The sequence below is a fragment of the Gigantopelta aegis genome, chromosome 8, assembly GCF_016097555.1.
Source record: "Gigantopelta aegis isolate Gae_Host chromosome 8, Gae_host_genome, whole genome shotgun sequence".
Lineage (NCBI taxonomy): Eukaryota > Metazoa > Mollusca > Gastropoda > Neomphalida > Peltospiridae > Gigantopelta > Gigantopelta aegis.
In genome coordinates this window covers 67,137,624-67,161,020 of record NC_054706.1, presented here as the reverse complement: position 1 = coordinate 67,161,020, position 23,397 = coordinate 67,137,624, and the positions used below count along the sequence as shown (strand labels likewise).

Genomic DNA, 23,397 nt, shown 5'->3' with positions numbered 1-23,397 from the left:
GTTTTACAGTATACATAATACATCAGGCAAACATTAATACTGACGGCAATGACCGTTTGTCATAATGACCTAATTTACTAATCTCTCGCAACTTTGTGATCTCGAAGTGCAATGCTAAAAGACTTGCAAAGAGGATGCTTAATTGTCTAGCATAGCCTAAGAGAGCTTTGTGAATTAGGTCCCAGGGTCCAGTTCCATGAATTGATCTTAGCCCTAAGATCACCTTAAAGTTTGTTTAACGACGCCATTAGAGCACACTGATTTTTTATCTTATCATCGGCTATTGGATGTCAAACATATGGTCATTCTGACACTGTTTTTTAGAGGAAACCCGCTGTCACCATATAGGCTACTCTTTTATGACAGGCAGCAAGGGATCTTTTATTTGCGCTTCCCACAGGAAGGATAGCACAAACCATGGCCTTTGTTGAACCAGTTATGGATCACTGGTCAGTGCAAGTGGTTTACACCTACCCATTGAGCCTTGAGGAGCACTCACTCAGGGTTTGGAGTCAGTATCTGGATTAAAAATCCCATGCCTTGACTGGGATCCAAACCCAGTACCTACCAGCCTGTAGACCGATGGCCTAACCACGACGCCACGGAGGCCGGTAAGATCGCCTTAAGTGGATAAGGATGTTAGGGGGCAGGATTTAGCTCAGTCAGTTGAGTGCTACACTTTTTGCTAATGGAAACAAAATGTAGCCGGTTTCCTTTGATGACTACAAGTCATAATTACCAAATGTTTGAAATCCAACTGCCGAAGATTAATTAATCAATGTGCTCTAGTAGTGTTGTTAAACAAAACAAACATTAACTGTTAAGGAAGTAATGCACTTAAGGTGATCCTAGCACTAAGATCACTTCGTGGAACGGGGCTCAGCTTACCAACATTAGAACCAGTAAGTAAAAGAAATAATTTACAAATCATTCTACGACTTAAAAGTTAAACTTCGAGCTCACCCAGTATCAGCTCCATCATCTTCCTGTGCCATCCGAACGGCCTTCACCTCCTGGCCCTCCTTTTCCGGACTGACATCCGGACTGGCCACCGACTGGTTAATCAGTTCAGCCTTCACGGCCCCGGCCGACTTGCTGTTGGGTGTGGCAGGGTCAGACTTGGAGGCTTTCAGAATCGACTTGAGAGGAGTGTCCTGCTTGTTCTGGGACCCGGCTGGGGATGAAGATGATGATTCTGATGATGATTCTGATGCTGCGTCTTGCTTCTTCTGTGAGTTCTCAGCCTCCTCCTGCACCTGCATGTGGTATTTGTATATTGTCTCCGTCGTGAAGATTTTACCTACAATACAAGAACAGGCAAACCCCTATAACCTGTGAAATAAAACATTTATACATGGGGTAAAATAACTTTTATATATTGCCTCTGTTGTGAAGATTGTATCTGAAATATAACAACATGCAACCCTCTATAACCTGTGAAATACAACATTTATACAGGGCGTAAAATAACTTTTGTATATTGTCTCTATCGTGAAACTTTTACCTGCATATTGCAACAGGGAACCCTCTATAACCTGTGAAATAAAACATTTATACATGGGGTACAATAACTTTTGTATATTATATCTGTCATGAAGATTTTAACTGGAATACAATAACAGGCAAACCTCTATAACCTGTGAAATAAAACATCTATACATGGGGTAAAATTACTTTTGTATATTGTCTCTGTCCTGAAGATTTTACCTTGAAATACAACAAGCATACATGTATAACCTGTGCAAGGCCACATATAGGATAATTTATCCTGCAAACTCTTTCTATTGACAGATTATGATGATGGACAGTAGCAGGATATGACTTTTGACGTGACTTATGTGACGTCACACGCATAGCTACATTACAAAATCACTCATTTGACCTCTAGGTCATCGTACAATGTGGCTCAAATAACAGAAATAATAGCTTTTTCACTGAATTTTTATGGTCTGCAGGATAAAGATAATAACAAGTTAATGACATAGGATATTGGCTTTATCCTGTTCAGGCTGAATTAAAAATTTCCGATTCGTACCTTCACAGGATAAAGCCGATATCCTTGTTATTCTTTATATAATTTTAGGCATGTGTACAGGGAGTGGTGTTTCAACCACCCCAAAAAAATTCTTTTTCTTAAATATATTTTCTGGGGTACCCAAGTAACTTCACTCACCAGTCTAGACCACCCCCCACCCCCCTATAATTTCCTGCACACACATCTAAATTTAAATTTTAAGGCTGTATCTAGCCAAGAAAAACCCAGGGGGAACAGAGAAATTAATAGGGCATTCAATTTTTAATTTTTTTTTCATTCTGCTATAATAGTACAAATCATGTACAATGTAATATAGATGTTCTGAAACTCCATCTCTAAATCTTATATTTCCAACCCACAATCTTTGATTCATGGAAGCATGGAATCCTGCTAAATCCACAGCCTGGTAACACTGGGTCTTTATTGGTCTGATAAAACAAATCCACTGTTTAGACAGTGATTCATGAGTACAACTGACCACCTGTTTAAATTTCCAATGAGCTCGGTATTGTGTAGGTTTCGATTTGTTTAACTAGTATTCAACTTGGAGCCCACTGCGCTATTTCTTGTTCTAGCCAGTGCACCACGACTGGTTACATCAACGGGATGGTGCATACAAAAGATCCCTTGCTACTAATGGAAAAATGTAGCGGATGTCTGCTCTAAGACTATATGTAAAAATTACCAAATGTTTGACATCCAATAGCTGATGATTAATAAATCAATGTGCTCTAGTGGTGTTGTTAAACAAAACAAACTTGAACTTTAACTTTCTACTTGGAAGTTCTTCTAATGGTGAAACACCTGACAGTAACTCATGGGAACAGTCATTATAATGGTGAAACACCTGACAGTAACTCACGGGAACAGTCATTATAATGGTGAAACACCTGACAGTAACTCACGGGAACAGTCATTATAATGGTGAAACACCTGACAGTAACTCACGGGAACAGTCATTATATTGGTGAAACACCTGACAGTAACTCACGGGAACAGTCATTATATTGGTGAAACACCTGACAGTAACTCACGGGAACAGTCATTATATTGGTGAAACACCTGACAGTAACTCACGGGAACAGTCATTATAATGGTGAAACACCTGACAGTAACTTACGGGAACAGTCATTCTAATGGTGAAACACCTGACAGTAACTCACGGGAACAGTCATTCTAATGGTGAAACACCTGACAGTAACTCATGGGAACAGTCATTATATTGCCAAAACATCCTTCTGACATTCCCTGAAATTATCAAGCATTGGTCCAACGAACAATACTATTGGATGATTTGATGCTTACAAACCAATGACCTTGTCGGTACTAAATATGACATCATCATAATTTGCCAAACACACACAATGACGTCATGTAGTTTAAAGAGTTGGCGTTTACGACTGTCTGTTTTTTTGTGTTAAATTTATAACAAAATGTCATTTTAATGCAATTCATTATAGATTTTGTACCAGAATAAAGAGCTTTTGTTTTTGAAAATTATTTATGAACGTGAAAAATTACAAAGTTATAGCAATACTCAGAACAGTGCATAAAGTGGTTTATATTGTTTCTATACATGTACATGTACGTGCATATGTGTATCGAAAATAAAGGCTTTTAGAGAACAAATGTTCAGGTAATAAATAGAATAACAAACTCGGCACCAGTTATTATCAAATTTATGTTCCTCGTGAAATAATTTTTATTTGTCACTTGCTAAAACTTATATAACTTATCCACTATGCCAAATACAACATGTACCAAAACTAGTCCAACAAAAATTTGGACATTATGTTCTACTTGAAGTCTGTATCCGATTCCAAAGGAAACAGATAGAAAGACAGACAGATGGACAATAAGGCTGGCAGAAAAAAAAAGCCAAACAATGTCTATCATTCCAGCAGAGACAATCTCATCTAGAACTGTAAGTTGAATGACACATTCCTTCCTTTTTAAAATCAATTCAGACTATGTGATATATCATTTTATTAGATATTTTTTAAGACACAACTTTTCATTTGCTAACACATTACAAAACACAGACATAACTTTTCATTTGCTAACACATTACAAAAAACCCCACAATTTTTCATTTGCTAACAAATTACAAAAAAAAAACCCCACTTTTTATTTGCTAACACACTGCCAAAAAAATGACTGCCCAATTACACAGGAAGAAAAAAAAAATTAAGTCTCAACAATCCATCATCAGTAACTATTAAGCAATATGATGGTCGTTATTATTTCTGTCTTCCCCTTAAAGCACATCTGTCGAATGATGATCATCGAGTTGCCCAGCCCTCCCAGCTCTCCGGATGCCAGGGATCCGAGCCGTGTTTACAAGCAATTATCACTGCCTTGGAGCCAACAATCGACCAGCGAGAACTATCAATTACCAACAGGTTAGGACACAAGTTGTAGTTTGCTGCAACATAAACACCACAAGTGTAATCTAGCAGCCCTTGCGTAAGACTTAATTACTTTAATTTGATGTCACCTGATGTACAAATGATGGTGAGAAGGACAAGGAAAGTAGGCCGATAGGATCCGTAAGATCAAACCACTCCGGTTGTCTTGATGATGGCAAGTGCCATGATCACAAGTTAAATATTGGTTGGAAGACTGGCATTACTTGAGGATCAAACATTACTGCAACCAGATATATGTAGATAACAATATGTTACGGCAGTTCCAAACGTGATCAAATGGCGGTAAGTGGGCGGGGACAAATACCCCCCCCCCCCACCCATCCACATATACTCAACAAAATTAATTACGGGACAATAGATCTTTTGGGTAATGTTATTTTAGCAAGTCGGATGACTTCTGAACATTGTTTCATGAAAATTTAACCTGATAACTGAAAAAATATGTATGTTTATTATTTTATTTTTTTTAGCATTTTTAAAAGCAACAAAAAATATGCATTCGGCTATGATTTGTTTTTGTTTTTTTAACCATTTTTAACAAAAAATGCTAAAAATATCTACCAGCCAGTAATACATTTTTTTTGAGTATATACATGTATCCACCATAAGCCTACAAAAACTGCAAGCATGATTTCGTTTGCCTGTGGTTCATAACAATTACATAACCCATTTTCATCCGCGCAGTATATTTAGGATAACATCTACATGTAATTATATAAATATCAGAGTAAGTGAGATCTACAGCTCCTGGTAACATTTTTGACTGACTGGAAAGAAATGTTTGAAACACTCAATCATGTTGTCTTTAATTGGCAGTTATTGAAGGGAAAGATAAGAAATGTTTCTTTAGTAACACCCAGGGCTCACACAAGGACAAATTTGGGTTTAGACAATTTTCGGATATGTACTGTACATGTATGTTAAGTATTTCCTTGAAAATTATTAAAATGTGGTTAATTAAAAAAAAAAAATATTAGCCAAAAACTAAATGTTGTAGCCACTTTGAATAAAAATTAGCAATTGGCAAATTTGGCAATACACAGGGTGAGCCCTGGACACCTTTTACAAAAACGATAATCTCACCTGTAATCTGTGTGCTCTAGTATCTGAAACCCTGGAACTCAAGCTTGATACAAAATGGAGCAGACTTAGGGACTAGATATATTCTGAGCACAAGAAAACAATTACCATTATGGTCAGGACCTAGCGGCAATTGTTCTGCTAATGGTTAATCACAGCTCCAGGACATAGAAGGGGGGAGTATATATATGTACCCGGTAGTAGATTTGATATGAAGTGCTCTTATTGGCAGTAGCTAGTGGGAATTTTTCTTTAATTTGTATGGGTTTTAAAGTCTTGCATGAAAGTTCTGTGGTTAGAATCCCTTCAGTGGAGGATGGTTTATTTTCCAGTATGGAAGATAAAGGGTCTTTTGAGATGTGGAACAGACATCAAGTCTGGAGAATAACTGTGCCTTGATTGAGTGTTGCAAAAACACCATAGAAACCATGGCAACAGCTTTATCCATAACTGACACTTCAGACTAATCATGAATTGAGATGGTCATGAGAACACTTTTTTCTGAACTGGAGTTAACAGAGCTTATTCAAGGCGACCTAATCAACAGTTTCACTGGTTATGGTTGCTCTCTGTTAAAAGTACACTCAAAGAAGACAACTGTTCATACTACAGATGGAAAACTTTAAACAAATTAAATGTGTATTCCCAATAGGTATAAGAATAGATGACAACCCTCCATATGGAAATCCAAAGACCTTAAACTCGAAAGCAGACACTAAGTACAATGCCTGGGATGATGTGGAAACAAATGTTACGGGACTGAGACAAAAATGTGCAATTTCTATGTGGAGAAAATTTCTTTTTAATTCTGGTTTACCAAGCTGGTCTGTCAATCAATAAAACAGCAAAAACATTTCTTTTTAAATGATGTCATGCAATGCATTGTGAAGACCAATGGTGTTCTTGTTATGCCATTAAGAGTGAAAAGGAATGGTCCAAAGATTCTATGTTGAAGATGAATTTAGTCCAATGTGCCTATGAATAAAAAGAGATTATTATACTAGCTTGTGTGCCATACTGATTTTATGAAATGAGTGTCATGATTCTTGTATTGCCGAAGTGAGAGTGACAATAATACATGATATCCTGACACGAGTTTCACAAAATCAGTATGATTCACACACAAGCGTAATACTTTCTTTATTATTCAGAATAAAAAAAATTATGAATCGGCTAACAAGGATCGTATCAAAATGTTTCAAACGTAACCAGAAGGAGATAACAAAACATAATTTTCTGAAATGGCGTCTTTTGGTAAGCGATTACACAGAGCTAAGACTGGGGAAGACATATTATGTTACGACGTCGCTTCTCAAAATGACGTCAGTTATTGGTCACATAAAATTGTTATGTCACACATGTGTTATACTGGTTATATTTCCCTATGAACTATGTGGATAATAAAGAATTTTATGAATTTGATAAAAAATTACAACATTCAACATTAGAAAATGTTGCTCTTTACTCAACATAGAATATCAAAATTCATCACAATGTAAAACAGTTAACTTTATTTATTTCAAGAATTTTGTGAATATGAGTGAAAATGGGGGAAAAAAGGAATCAACATTAGAAAAGGTAACTCTTACTCATCACTGAAGGAAACTCACCATAAATGACTTAATCTCAAAAAGTATATAACTTTATATATAAAAAAAACAAAATGACAACCACCTCCTCTCCCAATCAAAGGAAAAAAAAAAGACACCTCATCCATCCCCCCCAAAAAACAACCTCCACGTCAACAATAACAAAAATAACAATCAAACAAACAACTAGTCACTTTTCAAAAGAATTTCGCAAACATTCAGAATGTTAGCAGGGACCAGTTTATTAACAAAAGCTAACACCACCACATTTCAAAATCCTTCTCATTAAAAAACTCACGGATGAACTGATATGAACTTCATGCAGTGTTCTCGCTGCTCCATTTAAAAACCCCACAATGATCAGTCTGCACACTAGACATCAAAGCAATTGATAAAACATTTACGACAGCTACCGTAATGTAATTTAACAGTATTTTTAACAGCCTCTATTTTGTCCAATAACCGTATCTATCTGAATGTTTAATACACACAATAAATGTTATATTTTATTTGAGCAATGAAAACATTTTAATTTTTACGGATTTGGCAATCTCTGACTGTAAAACCCCAAATTATTTGGCGCCAAATTTATCACATGATCATAACGGTCATTCTGTTTTTTGTCTCCACTAACTATCTGTCTGATATTTTGTTCTCTATTGCAGATATAATTGGTTGTAACTCATGGTCTTTTTTTTCTGTCATTCTGTTTATTCAGCAATTCTTTATAAAATATTGTAAACTTTTAATTTTAGGGGGGATATCACCGCTTATAAAACCAACGGAAGCGGTAGTGTTTATCATTAAAATCATTTACCTTGGGTGCCAAATAATATATACACCGCCTTTACAAAAACGAAACTACTTTTTATCAGCTGGCGATAATTTATCACAGCGATCGATTCATTCGATGAAGATGGAAAGAACAAAAAATGTATCCGACATTAGGGGATCACTTTACAAACATTGTATATCTTGAAATCTTTATTAAAATAATAATATTAAAACTTTGAACGGTTCAGCAAAACCGGAACTGCCCATGAATGTCAGCCCGATAACATCTTTGGTTCAATTAAAAGACGAATCTGCTTGTATTTCGTATAAACTTATTGGCACTTTTTTGTAGGCAAAATAAGGACTATATCTTTCCACAACACACACTAATATGGTAACCTTTTTTTTTTTTAAGGGTGTGGTGCCGCGCGGCCGCCCTCCTTTAATTTTCACCCAGCAAGAACACTGCTTCATGCTCGATAAATGTAAAATCCTTTTAAGATGCTGATATGGATAGTGATAATGATGTACACCTTGAACAATGGACCTATGACCGCTTCATTACTAAGCTATTGGCATCCATATCAAATATTTCAAAAGATAGATTACTACCTGCATGTTAGACTTAGTAGAGAACTAGTCAATTTAAGAAAGTCACGAAATTTGAGCAACTTATACTTTTACTAATCAAGACTTAAAGTCTGAACCAAATTGTTAACAACTACAATAAATTACTCTCCTATCTTTAATTACCGTTAAGATTTCCCCCAAATTTTGTCCAAATACAAGTTTTCACAAGCTGAGATTGCATAGGGCAAAATATATGCAGTTTTCTGCCGTCTGCAAGTTTTGTCCTAGGAGATATTAACAAAGCCGATATAGGTGATATGGTTTCAGTCTAATATGTGGAATCCATGTTAATGTAATGTTTTTTCACGATTTATGTTTGAACAAAAAGTGGTGAAAATTAACGGTAATTAAAGGTAGGAGAGTAATTTATTATAATTGTTAACACTTTAGTTCAGACTTCAATTATCAAAGCTGACTCAGTTTTTTTTATTACCAGAATGTATGTAGAGTACCAAAATTTATCCTGCAACCACTGTTTCTATTGACAGAATATGATGACGGATAAAGCAAAGTTGTATCCTGTTACTAGCAGGATATGAATTTTGACATCACTCATGTGACGTCACACGCATAGCCTACATTACAAAATTGCTCATTTGTCCTCTAAGTCATCGTACAATGTAGCTGAAATAAAAGAAATAATAGCTTTTTTCCTTAATTTTTATGGTCTGCAGGATAAAGATAATAACTAGTAAATGATGTCGGATATCTGCTTTATCCTGTTCAGGTCGAATGAGAATTTCCACTCGGCTCGAAGTTCCCATCAGAGGATAAGGCAGATATCCAATGTCATCAACTAGTTATTTTCTATACATACTGTTGCCACATGGGCTACATTTCAATTTTGAAGCTTGGGATCTTTTGTGTCCTTCCCATTCAAGTGGGCTTTGGAATTTGAAACTCGACTAATCTACTAGGTAGGATGAATAATATGATTGTTCTTTTCTATGGAGCTCAAATTCTACTTTGATATCAACCAAAAGCACTGTGTTTATAACAAACTGTAATGAAGAGACATTTATACATTTATAAATTAAGTTATTGTACTTTACTTAACTTGGTATTGGCCCAAGTCCAAGTTAATAATCATACCTGATGACAAGTTGAATGTTCGTCCCTTCACCGTCTCCTTACTAGGGGACCACCAGTTGAGTAGGGAGCCTACAAGAGGAACTTGTCGCAACACACCCTGAAATAAACCAGTAGATATATAACACACAACTTGTCACCTCTATCTAAATAACATATGGTTACATCACACCCTGAAATAAACCAGTAGATATATAACACACAACTTGTCACCTCTATCTAAATAACATATGGTTATATCAAACCCTGAAATAAACCAGTAGATATATAACACACGACTCGTCACCTCTATCTAAATAATATATGGTTACATCAAACCCTGAACCTGTTGGATATATGCATTTATTATTTAAAATTATCTGTGATATGTGAATACAATACAAAGTTAAAGCAATACCCAACAGTAAAGAAGTTTACATTGTTTCTATATACATGGACGTGTAGCCAAAGTAGGCCATATCGAAAATAAAGACTTTTTAAAAAAACCCAAATAGCTGGGGTAATAAACAGAATAACAAACTTGGTACCAGTTATTATCAAATTTATGTCCCTCGTGAAATAATTTTCACTTGTCACTCGCTAAAGCTTATGACAAGTGAAAATTATTTCACTCGAGACATAAATTTGATAATAACTGGTAACTTGTTTATTATCCTCTATATATTACATTCAACCATCACAAATTTTTATTAAAATTTTATCACCACCATAGATATGCTAAATTACTTCAACATCATTAGAAACCCGAGAACATTCAGTTACCATTTAAGAATTGGTACTTTTGGCAAATGCAGAGATAAAAATGAGTGACAAAACAAAATCCAGAAAACTTCATTATAGTCTGACACAACAGAAAGAAATGTTTTATTTAATGACGCTCAACACATTTTATTTACGGTTATATGGCCTTACACAACAGTGAGTTGCTGAGAGCCTTTTCATAATTAAAAAATAAAGAGAACAGGGTCAGTTTTGAGGTGGCCATAAAATAGGAAATTCTGGAAAAATCCTCTGAGTTGAGGCAGTTTTGAGCTCTACGAACACCAGGCAGTTTTGAGCTCTACAAACACCAGGCAGTTTTGAGCTCTATGAACACCAGGCAGTTTTGAGCTTTACGAACACCAGGCAGTTTTGAGCTCTACGAACACCAGGCAGTTTTGAACTCTACGAACACCAGGCAGTTTTGAGCTTTACGAACACCAAGCAGTTTTGAACTCTACGAACACCAGGCAGTTTTGAGCTCTACAAACACCAGGCATTTTTGAGCTCTACGAACACCAGGCATTTTTGAGCTCTACGAACACCAGGCAGTTTTGAGCTCTACGAACACCAGGCAGTTTTGAGCTCTACTAACACCAGGCAGTATGATCAGAAATGCAATAGATTTGCCAAAATTTATATTTTAAGCAAAAACACTGTAAGTAATGAATGGTAAAACAGTCAGAATTTTTTTTCCTAAAACCTAGGGTCAGTGACTTTAATGTCGACGGTGTATTTTAGTTTTAACAAAAGTGTAACTCACCTCCTCCATCAACTTGTGGGTGCTTTCTTTCTGCAGTTCCTCATTGGCCTCCATGATTCCTTTCTGGACCATCTCTGACATGGACTCAAGGAACTGAAACACACACACAGAAAGTATGTCACTTGTCAATGATGTCACTCAATGTATAATGAATATAAAACAAGCAACAGTTCATGCAGCATGCAGATGGTAGTTTTTAAACAATTATTATAATTGTTGTTTTTGTGTTTTTCAAATCCAATTTTAACCTCTTATTTTCTTCTCATCCCATGGTAAGAGGTATCTGAACATACTTTTATAAAAGGGATGTGCACCCCTAGTCACCCCCACCCTTCTTGGATCCACTCCTGATTTTAAACTACATATATGGCTATTTGGAAATTAAAAAAACAGAAAGAAAGAGTATGTATAAGAACAGTTTGGCATATTTTAAGCTACAGTCATTTGGTTTTTAACATATGGTTATTTCGAAACATGGTCGAGAGTGAAAGAGAAAAAACCTTGCTAACACAGGATACTCCTACTGAAAAAGCAGCAAAGTATATTTTTTATGTCCTTGCCAACAGACAGGACAGTAAGACTGGTATATCAAAGATTTTGGTATGTGCTATCCTGTCTGTGGGATAGTGCATATAAAAGATATCTTGCTACTAATGGAAAAATGCTGCAGGTTTCCTCTCAAAGACTATATGTCAGAATACCAAATGTTTGACATCTAATAGCCGATGATTAATAAATCAATGTGCTCTAGTGGTGTCGTTAAACAAAACAAACTAACTTTTTCAATATAAACTTAAATAAGTTGTACTGCCACTCACTTTGAAAAATCTACATTTATAGAAAAGGCCAGACTCATTGGTTCTACAGCCATTAAGGAATTTAACTAGTTACCATGTAGACATATGACAAGATAAAGCTGAAGCCAGTGAAGGCCAGATGCTAAGAATACCAGACAGACAGGGATGGATGAAAAACACTTGGGTATACAAATCACATACTTTGGACGATTCCTCCACCTCTTTGCCGGTAGAAGCGACGAGACTGACAAGTTCCTCGATGTCGGTGCTGTCTGTTATCAACCCAAACCGAATGCATACATCGCCATCATCGGTGTGACCTGGGATAAACAATATATGAACTGATTTTTGAAACAAAGATTGGGCAATCTTATACTATTATAGCCATTGATCCTAGTTTCAGAGACAGTTACCCATTTCTGTTTTGTATAAAATCCATTTTGAGATTTTTGCAAACACAAGGACAACTAGAAATACACTGAATTTGCAAAAATTAGTGCAAATAACCAGGACAACTAGAAACACTGAATTTTCAAAAAATAGTGCAAATAATCAGGACAACTAGAAACACACTGAATTTGCAAATTATTATAATTTAAGCAAAACATTTTAAATAACGTGGAAGTTAATGGTAAAAAAACTCTAATAGTCAAAATATTTTCATGTGCCCCAAAACTAGGGTTAGCAGCTTGAAAACATATTTGTTTGCTACAAAACTCTTTTAACAGCAAATCACTTGGTTAATATTTTTATTTATTTATGAAACCGTACATTGAAAAATAAAGAAATGATCACTAATAAAAATAAGATTAAGTGAGGTATTCCCTAAAACTTTAATGTTAGGTTTTAAATTTTTTTTATTATCTAAAAGAAAGGAAGAAAAAACAATTATAGTTACATAAGAAAAAACAAAGAAAGAAGCAAATTGATCACCTTTTGTGTTTACTATACTTGTTGTTATTCACAAAAATTAATTTAACTGACAGATATGAACAGTTTTTGCCAGAGGGTATGAAATGTAAAATTACATACTTTAAAATCTTAAAAATTAATGGATACATTTAAAAAACACACACTTTTTTTAGCTAGATGTAGTGAGAGAACTACTGTTTAAAATTTGTCAAAAGTATATATGAATGCACTGTCCAATTTCAAAAGATTTCAGACACATAACCACCTAGTAGGGGCAATTATGATCTGTGTTGTTTTTATTATGTACCCTCAAATTATTTTCTGTAGGAAAGTCTGAAAATACAGTACTCCCTACCTGTGGAAAATGCTGTATCCATTGCTTTAAGCCGGTGCACAATTTCACTATTAAAATTGTTTATGTCTATCTTTCCCTGGTCGGGTAAAGAATCTGTCTGGCTGACCCACATGTCCGGGATATAACGAACCACACCAAGTCCTGCCCACGTGTCAATATCAATGAGAATCAAGTTCTTCTGGGTTGCCACTATCGACTGGAATTTTTTCCTTTGTAAACAAGTTGCATCTAGTACAGACTGTAAAGAAAGAAAAATATGAATGAATGTTTAATGACACCCCAGCACGAAACAATACATTGGTTATTGGGTATGTAAATGTATCAGTGATGTGCTGAATCAAAACATAAAAAATCTCAACTAAAAATAACATATCTGATGAACAGATTGAATAATAAAAAAAATCCTCATCAAAATACTTCCAGAAATGAAAATGTTATTGGACAAACAATCTGGAAACCTTTGAAAGGTCTTGAAAGGTCTTGAAAAGTAATGGTTACTGTTAACGTTTCATCAAAGAGCTACGAAAGGAGTAGTTTTGGCCTAGTGCTAAAGTAGAAAATTCTGAAAATATTCATATCTATTGTGAATTGTTTAAGATATACACTATTGCTGGAGGAAATGAATAGGGTAATGATTCATGCAAATTAAGTCAAAGTATGAAACTCAACTGAAAGGGAAAGAACTCTTACATAACTAACTGGTTATATTAAACATATAGGGTACTGGAAGCTTCCTACCGGCCTCGGTGGTGTGGTAATTAAGCCATCAGACATAAGGTTGGTAGGTATAGAGTTCACAGCCCAGTACTGGCTCCCACTCAGTGCGAGTTGTAACGACTCTTCCCTCTGACTAACCACTAACAACTAACCAACTGTCCTGGACAGACAGCCCAGATAGCTGAGGTGTGTGCTCAGGACAGCGTGCTTGAATCTTAATTGGATATAAGAATGAAAATAAGTTGAAATGAAATGATTGAAGGAAGCTTCCTTTTCAAGCAGATGACCCAATGGAGGTACATGGAAATCTTGCACAATTTGGTTTGTGATAAATAACATAAACTAGTAATTAATTTAATATTCTGAGTAACCTTCAGGAATTTTGGGGTGTTTTTTTTTACACCATTTTTTTTAGATGGTATACAAAATAGAAAAACTAACAATTTGATAACAACATTGAAATGTACTAAAGTTTGATGAAAACCTTCAGGAATAATAATTCAATCTCTTATATGGAAATATTATGTACTTACCAAATTTTCTTTCAAAACTCTTATAAATTCTTTTACATCTTCTTCTGTTGTGCCTTTGACTAAAAAAAATTTGAAACAATAAATAAATAAAAGTAAGTAAGTAAGTAAGTAAGTAAGTAAGTAAGTAAGTAAGTAAGTAAGTAAGTAAAAAAAAAAATTAATTAATTTAAGAAAAGACAAACTCAGAATTAATTATTAACTTGAAAAAATCTGTATCATTAAATAAAATAGTTACAGTAACATATGAACTATCAGTTTTAAATCTTGAAAAAAGGCTAGACACTTTCATCCCAAAACACCAGCATCGTATATAGAAACTGCGTACCGTGTGTATCTTATACTGTCTCCAATAGTGCTTATTGTATACTCAGGGATAGCTCTGACACTCACCAAATTCACCAATTGTGAATTTTGAAAGCAGTTGGCAAATTTTATTTTAATTTGGCGAAATAATTTCACGTAATAATTGACATTTAAAAAAAAAATTCAAACTTTATTTGACAATTTGGCGAAATGTTTTGCTCACCCAGAGCTAGCCCTGTATACTGCTTAATAAGTGCTTACTGCTTACCTTGTGCTGTCTCTAGTGGAGCGTATCGTATACAGACTCCTTCTCTGTCAACTTCCACGGCATCCACGGGAACTTTTGGACAACTTGTTTGTAGTGTCTCGGCAAGCTGTTAAAAAGAAGACAACTTTAGATTTATTTCAGGAACATATTTGAGCATACCCACACATATGTATTATCATCTTGACATGCTGCATTGTTTCATTTATAACTGTAATTATGGTAAAATAGGTCATAAAAAAAGCTATGGCTTTTGACCAATTTTAATATCAGTTTATCCAATGCATTAAACTGTTTGTACCTTTTGGTAGCAGAAGACCACATACAAATATAAAATGTTAGCACTTAGTGATTCGTCCGTAAGCTATTAAATTATTTTAAAAACTTGGATAATATCAGTCATAATTGTTAAATACTGACTAATGTTAAAACTGTTAAATATAAATGAAAAACTATTTATTTAGCAACCAGACAAGAAGAAGATCAAGCTAAAACAAAGAACATCTTGCATGAACTAACCCATGTGTTCAGTGAATCATAATAAACTGCATCCTTGTCTACTGGCGCCTCCTCTGTAGAGTTTGCCGTGGCGTACTGAGCAACCATAGTACCTGAAACATTTTGTAAAAGTGAAACCTAAGACAAACTATAATGGGTGTTTTTAAACTCTGACATATTTTTCATAATTAAAACCGTTTTGGATAATTTAAGTTAGAAGTACTTACATTTTATTATTTAAAATATTAATTTTCGTACATCTGAAGTGGTTCTGGTCATCCGGGTTTTAGTAATACTCCCAAATGCATTTTTCATAATTCTAAAAATGCATATTCGTCTGAGAAGTAATTGTTATCGAGCCAAGCTCTAGTTATTTATAAAACTAGGGTCTGCGACTTTAAGCTGTTATTTGCCCAAGATAACTTAAAGAAGAATTTGGTGAATAAGGAAAACTATATACTTAGGTGGTTTAAGCCATTATTTGATAGACAATTTGAAAAACCGTTTTTTAAAATGCTAATATGAGAATTATTATGTTTAATAGAAGTATATTTTGTTGCTTTTTGTGTCATTAAGAAAGACAATATAGTCAAACCTGTGTTAAAGAAGACATTAAAAAGTGTCAAAAAGTGACCTTTTAGGACTTAAAAGGACATACCCTAATTTTTAAACACTATAGTATATTTTTCACTATAAGAGTCATTTATGATCACTGAAATAAAAAATTACGTATATTTTATTGTTTAGATTATTCATTTCTGTAGAACCAAAGTGTTTCTGGTTATTCTGGTGTTTCTATTGCTACAGCAGGTTTGCCTGTTTTTGGCTATCCAATTTCAAATTATATATATCACTCTGTTAACAGAGAATATTTTTAATCCAGCTTAAACACTGTATAATTATATAAGAAACATTTTACAGACGTAGAATCTGAAATACACAAGTACACACACGTTATTATGAAAAAAAAGTTCTTGTTACCTGGACCTGCTACATCCTCACAGTAGCGGAACACACAGGTGGGAGTGACCACATCAAAGACAAGCTGAAAAACAGATGTGTATTAACACAAGTGAATTTCACTGAAAAACATGTGTATCAATATTTAAGTGAATTTCACTAAAAAACAGGTATTAATTTTTTTTAATAAAGTGACTGAAAAGCAGTTGTATATTACTATTCACATGAGTGAATTTCACAGCCTTTGCTTTGGTAAATAGGCTGAGTTTTTACTTTGGGCTCAACAAAATGTCATAAGAGACACATTTCATCAATGATCATGTTTAAATATGTTTTTCCTTTATTGAATGTGATCATAATATGAAGATAAAACTATTATTACTGCAATACAAATTTTGAAGGAAGGAAATGTTTTATTTAACGACACCCTCAACACATTTTATTTACGGATATATGGCATTGGACATATGGTTAAGGACCACACAGATATTGAGAGAGGAAATACACTGTCGCCACTTCATAGGCTACTCTTTTCGATTAGCAGCAAGGGATCTTTTGTATGCACCATCCCACAGACAGGACAACACATACCACAGCCGTTGTTATACCAGCCGTGGTGCACTGGCTGGAACGAGAAATAGCCAAATGGGCCCACCGACGGGGATCGATCCCAGACCGACCGCGCATCAAGCGAGCGCTTTACCACTGAGCTATGTCCTGATCTCTAAAGAAAAAAACACAAGCTCCAAAATTACAGGAAGGTTTTATTTTTCATTATTCAAGAGACCGTAGCCAAGTCAGAGTGCTTGCAATCAATTCAAATACTGGGCGTATATCTTCAAAGATATCTTAGTGTTATGAAATCGTAAAACGTACGTAGGCTATGACGTCACTATGGCTTGTGCTATAGTGATGTCATAGCCAACAATGGTTTTATGATATCATGGTTCTACGGTATCTTCGAAAATCTGTAGCCAGGATAGTTTAGGAGAGATCGCAAGCACACAAACTCCTCAACATTCTAAATGATGTTCACAAAAAGTAACTGTAACATTTGGAGGGACGGGACGTAGCCCAGTGGTACAGCGCTCGCTCGATGCACAATCCGTGTGGGATCGATCCCCATCAGTGGGCCCATTGGGCTATTTCTCGTTCCAGCCAGTGCACTACGACTGGTATATCAAAGGCTGTGGTATGTACTACTATGTCTGTGGGATGGTGCATATAAAAGATCCCTTGCTACTAATCGAAAAGAGTAGCCCATGAAGTGGAGACAGCAGGTTTCCTCTCTCAATATCTGTGTGGTCCTTAACTATATATCCGACGCCATATAACTGGAAATAAAATGTGTTGAGTGCATTGTTAAATAAAACATTTCTTTCTTCTGTAACATTTGGAGTACAGTTCTTAATTTTCTAAAGTTGTATTTATTTTTTTGTTGGTTTATCATTGTTTTTTGTTTTTTTAAAAACATAAATTAAAGTCATAAAAGACCGAAACCAAATGCAACACTGTATAAGATATTGTTTACTTGACAATGCATATAATTACGAACAAGTTCTCTCTGGTTTGCTAGTCAGTACAGGTACAAATTTGTGACCAGTGATCACTTCTCTATCTCTCATTTTACGTACCAGGGCACTGATGGCTCGACTGATCAGGTCTCCAATCGTCTGAACCGAATCCTTTTTCTTTGCATCTTTTTCTCGACTCTAAAAAACAAAAACACAGCTATTTGCCAGTGACATATTACAAGCCTTAACGATATTCAATGTATTGTTAGGAACTAAACAATAAAGATACCGTGGGAAATTACAATATTTATGTAACAGTTTATTGTAAACCATATGGGTAAAAATGTACAGCAAAACCAGACCCATATCATAGTAAAAATAACAAATATTATATTTTTCCATGGTTCTAGACTTGGACAATTTCACAATGAAGGAATCACTAATTAAAAATTGTTATGCCACTTACAGGCGCTGACCCTAATTTTAGATGTATTTGTCAGAAATGATAATTAAAAAACCAAAACATTTTAAGTTTAAGTAATGTGTAAGTTAATGATAAAAAACATTTTACTTTGCCTAAAAACTAGCATCAATGCCTTTAAGGAAATTAATCTGATAGACAGAAGTAAACTTACGATTTGCTTAATAGTTGTTATTTTATCCAGGTCTTCAAACATAGCTTTGGACTGGAACGTAAACAAGATCAATTAAACAAAGCATAAGGTAATATATTTGGCAAAGAATACACTTCAAAACTATTCTAGTTGCATAAAGTTCCAAAACACCTGATTCATAATAAACAAATCCACTGCAGCCACTGATCACATACTGAGATGCCACTAAACATTCCTTTCAGTTCTTCAAGACATACACTTTCTGTTCATTACTTCAGTATTGTAGTAGACATGACTTAAACATTGCACTCAATTAAATGACTTGCCTACATTAAACTTATTTGATGACACTGACAGTTGCATGTATAGATCTTTATTTTAATGCTTGTTAAAAAAAAAAAAATTTTTATTTTAATATACCGAATTAAAAAACAAAACAAATTCAATTAAAGAAAAAGAAAGAAATGTTTTATTTAACGACACACTCAACACATTTTATTTACGGTTATATGGTGTCAGACATATGGTTAAGGACCACACAGATATTGAGAGAGGAAACCTGCTGCCGCCACTTCATGGGCTACTCTTTTTCGATTAGCAGCAAGGGATCTTTTATATGCACCATCCCAGACAGGGTAGTACATACCACAGCCTTTGATATACCAGTCGTGGTGCACTGGCTGGAACGAGAAATAGCCCAATGGGCCCACCGATGGGGATCGATCCCAGACCGACCGCGCATCGAGCGAGTGCTTTACCACTGGGCCAAGTCCCACCCCCAAATTCAATTAAAACTTTTTTTTTTTTTTTTTTCACATGCATTGTAATGAACATCCCTAGATGCAACCAAAACAAGTTTTATTGATCTAGGACTTACATAGTTTGTGAGAAATGAATATAAACGCTAAATTTTAACCTTGAGCTAAATGCAAAAGTTGATGCCACTACCACTACAACCAGTAAATACCTATACTGAGCTAAATGCCCCCCCCGTAGAGCATGCAAATTTAGCTTAGTCAGCAGAATTAAAAAAAAAAAATTTTATATATTGGTTTAGCCTTGTTCAATTAATATTTTATGCTTGCTATCAGCATTATAAAATGAAATAATCATACAATTTTTCTAAAAGTTAAAAAAAAAAAAAAAAAAAATTACAACAGACAGATATACATGACTGTGTATTTAAGAGACATTAACTGCAATGATAAAAAACTAAACAAAAAAACAAACTCACCAGATTTACAGAGGACTTAACACGATCGACAATTCCATCGTGACCTAACGTTTGCAGACATATCCACAAAGGGAGACAACTGAGCTTGAGCCTGAAGTTGAACGTGTTGAGTCTTGCAGCGTGAATCAGGGTCGGGTCACATCCCTCTGTTTTAAACATTGTCTAAGAAAGTGTTAAGTCAAATGTTTCAGTTCACAAATGTATTTGCCTCTAGCATTATACTTAATCACAAAATCAAATTAAAGTCAAGTTAATGCAGTCCATAAAAGGCTTTTAACCTGAACATTTGTGACCATTTAACAATTATTTAACAATCCAGGAGGAGTGTCATGGGATACATTCAGAATGTAATGATGGAAAGGCTTATTTGTCAAGTTACATAATGTTTTCACAACGAGGACTCTTTTTGGTATATGTAAAGTAAATGCAGCCAGTCATAGCCAACCTGTACAAAAACCACTCTTTCAACTAAACATTCCCAGGTATTTTCCACTGAGAAAATGAAAAACTAAAGTCGCCATACTCTGAATTAATACATTTCCTGTTGGACTATTATTATTTCCGATGAGTGCCATGTGCACTATGCCAGGAAATATGAATTGGAGAATGCACTGTATACAGTGTTCAATATCTCGCCTGCAGTATTCAGAAGGTTAATATCAGAGGAGGAAATGGTTTTAGTGTTACAAAATGTTGCATGCAGTCTGTGAAAACAATACCAGATCTTCATGAACTTCCCAGAAGATGACAAAGTAAAAAATTTCTCAGGGCTAGCAGAATATATTGCCAAATTATCTAATAAACTTTTTAAAATGTAGAATCCTAGTTAATTTTGAACAAGATATCAAATATTACATAAATTTATTTCACCAAATTAAAATAAAATTCGTCAACTATTATTAAAAATTCATATGAATTTGGCGAATGCCAGAGTTAGCCCTGGTTTTTAAAATTCTTGATGAATGATGAATACTAAAATGTTCTCTAACTCTGCCAGCCATGATTAAGGATACAGCAAATGACAGAGCTGGAACACCGATCCACTTGCCAAGGTCAATTGTAAGACTGTCTCCAGACTTGGCCTGCATCACAGATGATGGGACGGAAAACATTGTTAATGTTGCCAGGTTATTTCTGAAAGGAAAATATCCACAGAAGCCTATACAGAACAGCCAACAAGGGAAGCACTAATCCACTTAACACTCACTACAGAATGATACAGATATACACGCACCTCAATGTTAAACAAAATTAGTGCAAAAACAAAAGTATGGAGAAAACTTGAGTGTTTTCTCTTTTATAGATACATTACCTGTCCTCAAACAAGTGCACCTCCCCCCCACGCAAGTGGTCTGGTCCGAACATCCCAACAGCCAATGGGATGGCCTAAATTCTTCTACTGTATACTGCTCTCTAGTTCCGGTCACATGACTGTAACTTCCTTCTTTTTCCATGAGCGCATCGCACGGAGAACAGGAAGCGGGGAGGCCCGGGCGGGATGAATCTTGAGGACAGGTAATGTATCTATAAAAGAGAAAACACTCAAGTTTTCTCCATTTCTATAGACATTACCTGTCCTCAAACAAGTGCAGCATTCAACAGATGGTGGTGGGTGCCGAGATCCGTAGATGCTTGTGATAACTCCCCAACCGGAAAAGAGGCTGACTAGTGGAAGAATAAGGCCAACCTTGGTAAACCCTCCTCCTAGGGATGCCCGTCACAGACCAATGCAGGTGATGTTAGTAACAACAACCAGAATGGTGGCATCCGTCAGCAGTGGCAGGTACGGCTCCTAGAACACATGAAACCAGGAGGCGGAAGCCACATCTCATGCTGGTTCTGACAGGGTGGGAAGACGTAGCCACCAGGGATGCAGGTGTTAGGTAACCCTCACGTATTGAAGTGTTATAGTTTTTCAATAACAAGCGACAACCTAATGAGGTGCATCCGTCAGAACATTGAACAAAACAAGACCCCCGAATGTTTTCTGTCTAGTACACCAAAGATCTGTTAGTTCAATAACGACAACCAATAACCACATGCAGTGAAGAGTTAAGGTTATCGAGACAAAAGTTCCGGCACCAGTGCGTGAACTGTGCAAAAGAACAAAAGTCTAAGCAATCCTCACCTGTCGATTCGGTGGACATCTCGGTATGCAGCCCAGAATCAGACAGACATCAACGGCGACGAGGATGGCTTGTATTCAACAGAGTCTGTGCAGCAACAACCGGACCCAGATGATGGAACCCCTCAACGTCTTCTGTGGAGACATCCCTCAGATAATAGTTGGCGAAGATGGAGTCCGTCGCCCAGAAACAGCCAGTGATGATGTGCTGAATGGATGTGTTGCAATGCAGGGACATCGTGGCAGCCAAGGCACGAAGTTCATGCGGATTGGAAGCAGACGGAGCAGGTAAACCCTCCTTCTGATAAGCGGTCAGGATAGAAGACCGGATCCAGGTGGCCACCGTGTTCTTGGTAATATCCCTCAACCGACTCTGGTTACAGGAAAGGAAAAGTCTTTTACGATGTTGTCGAAAAGATCTGGTCCTCTCGATGTACTGGTGCAAGGCTCTAACAGGGCACAACGCCAAGTCCTCAACGTCCGCCGGACCAACGATAGAGGAGAGGGCCTGCACAACATACGAGCGAGGCGCTTGGTCTGGTAACTGATTCTTTGCAATAAAGTTCATGAGTAACCCCAAGTTGACTGCACGCCGATCTCGGTGAAAACGTACCAAATCGACATCAAGAGCATGAAGTTCTGAGACACGAGCAGCCGTGGCGAAACCGAGTAAAAACACCGTCTTCCGTGTCAAATCTTGCAGGGAAGAGGACTCGATCGGCTCATAAGGTGCAGTCGATAACGCTCGTAACACCAAATTCAGGTCCCATCTTGGTGGCCGAAACCGGTGTACTTGATCTTCAAGGCGAAAACCTTTGATCATTTTATGGATCTCAGGAATACCCGATAACTTCGTTCCAGTAGTTACATCACGAACAGTAGCGATGACCGAAACGTACCCAGCGATGGTAGACCCCTTCAATCGTAAAGTGGTCCGCAGATATAGCAAAAAATCAGCAAGACGAGGTATCTGTATCGTCTGAGGTTTGATCTTTTTTCTAACACACCATCGGTGAAAGCAAAGCCATCTGACGTTGTAAGCCGCAGTAGTAGATGATCTGTGCGCTTTCAAAATGGCCGCCGTAGACTGTGAAGAAAAACCTTTCTTCCTCAAACTCTTGAAGATAAAGTCCACGCGTGCAGTTGGAACAACTGCGGACGTGGATGGTACAGTCTTGACGTGGGATGCAGCAACAGATGATCCCAGTCTGGCAGCGGTAAAGGATGTGGATCGGCAAGACGTATTAGATCTGGATACCACATCCTGGATGGCCACATCGGAGCAATGAGCAACAGGCGACAATGGTACAGCTGAAACCTCTGAAGCACCCTTGGAAGGAGGATTGGTGGAGGAAAAGCGTACGCGTCCATCTGTTCCCAGCTGATGGCCAATGCGTCGAGATCCAGAGCTTCGGGATCCGG

At 36.3% G+C, this 23,397-nt stretch overlaps 1 protein-coding gene across 1 annotated transcript in view; it reads right to left on the bottom strand.

Moving 5' to 3' along the window:
- LOC121378323 (putative pyridoxal-dependent decarboxylase domain-containing protein 2) overlaps window positions 1–23,397 on the bottom strand; it is a 57,069-nt gene that overhangs the window by 6,420 nt on the left and 27,252 nt on the right. The window contains exons 10-22 of the mRNA XM_041506434.1: window positions 20,864–20,984; window positions 19,851–20,012; window positions 18,638–18,688; window positions 18,123–18,200; window positions 16,510–16,573; window positions 15,550–15,641; window positions 15,034–15,139; window positions 14,463–14,521; window positions 13,213–13,450; window positions 12,147–12,265; window positions 11,149–11,241; window positions 9,630–9,726; window positions 964–1,300 (exon numbers count right to left, since the gene is read on the bottom strand). Of these exons, the coding sequence (XP_041362368.1) occupies window positions 964–1,300; window positions 9,630–9,726; window positions 11,149–11,241; window positions 12,147–12,265; window positions 13,213–13,450; window positions 14,463–14,521; window positions 15,034–15,139; window positions 15,550–15,641; window positions 16,510–16,573; window positions 18,123–18,200; window positions 18,638–18,688; window positions 19,851–20,012; window positions 20,864–20,984 (1,617 nt within the window). The remainder of the gene's footprint in view (window positions 1–963; window positions 1,301–9,629; window positions 9,727–11,148; window positions 11,242–12,146; window positions 12,266–13,212; window positions 13,451–14,462; window positions 14,522–15,033; window positions 15,140–15,549; window positions 15,642–16,509; window positions 16,574–18,122; window positions 18,201–18,637; window positions 18,689–19,850; window positions 20,013–20,863; window positions 20,985–23,397) is intronic.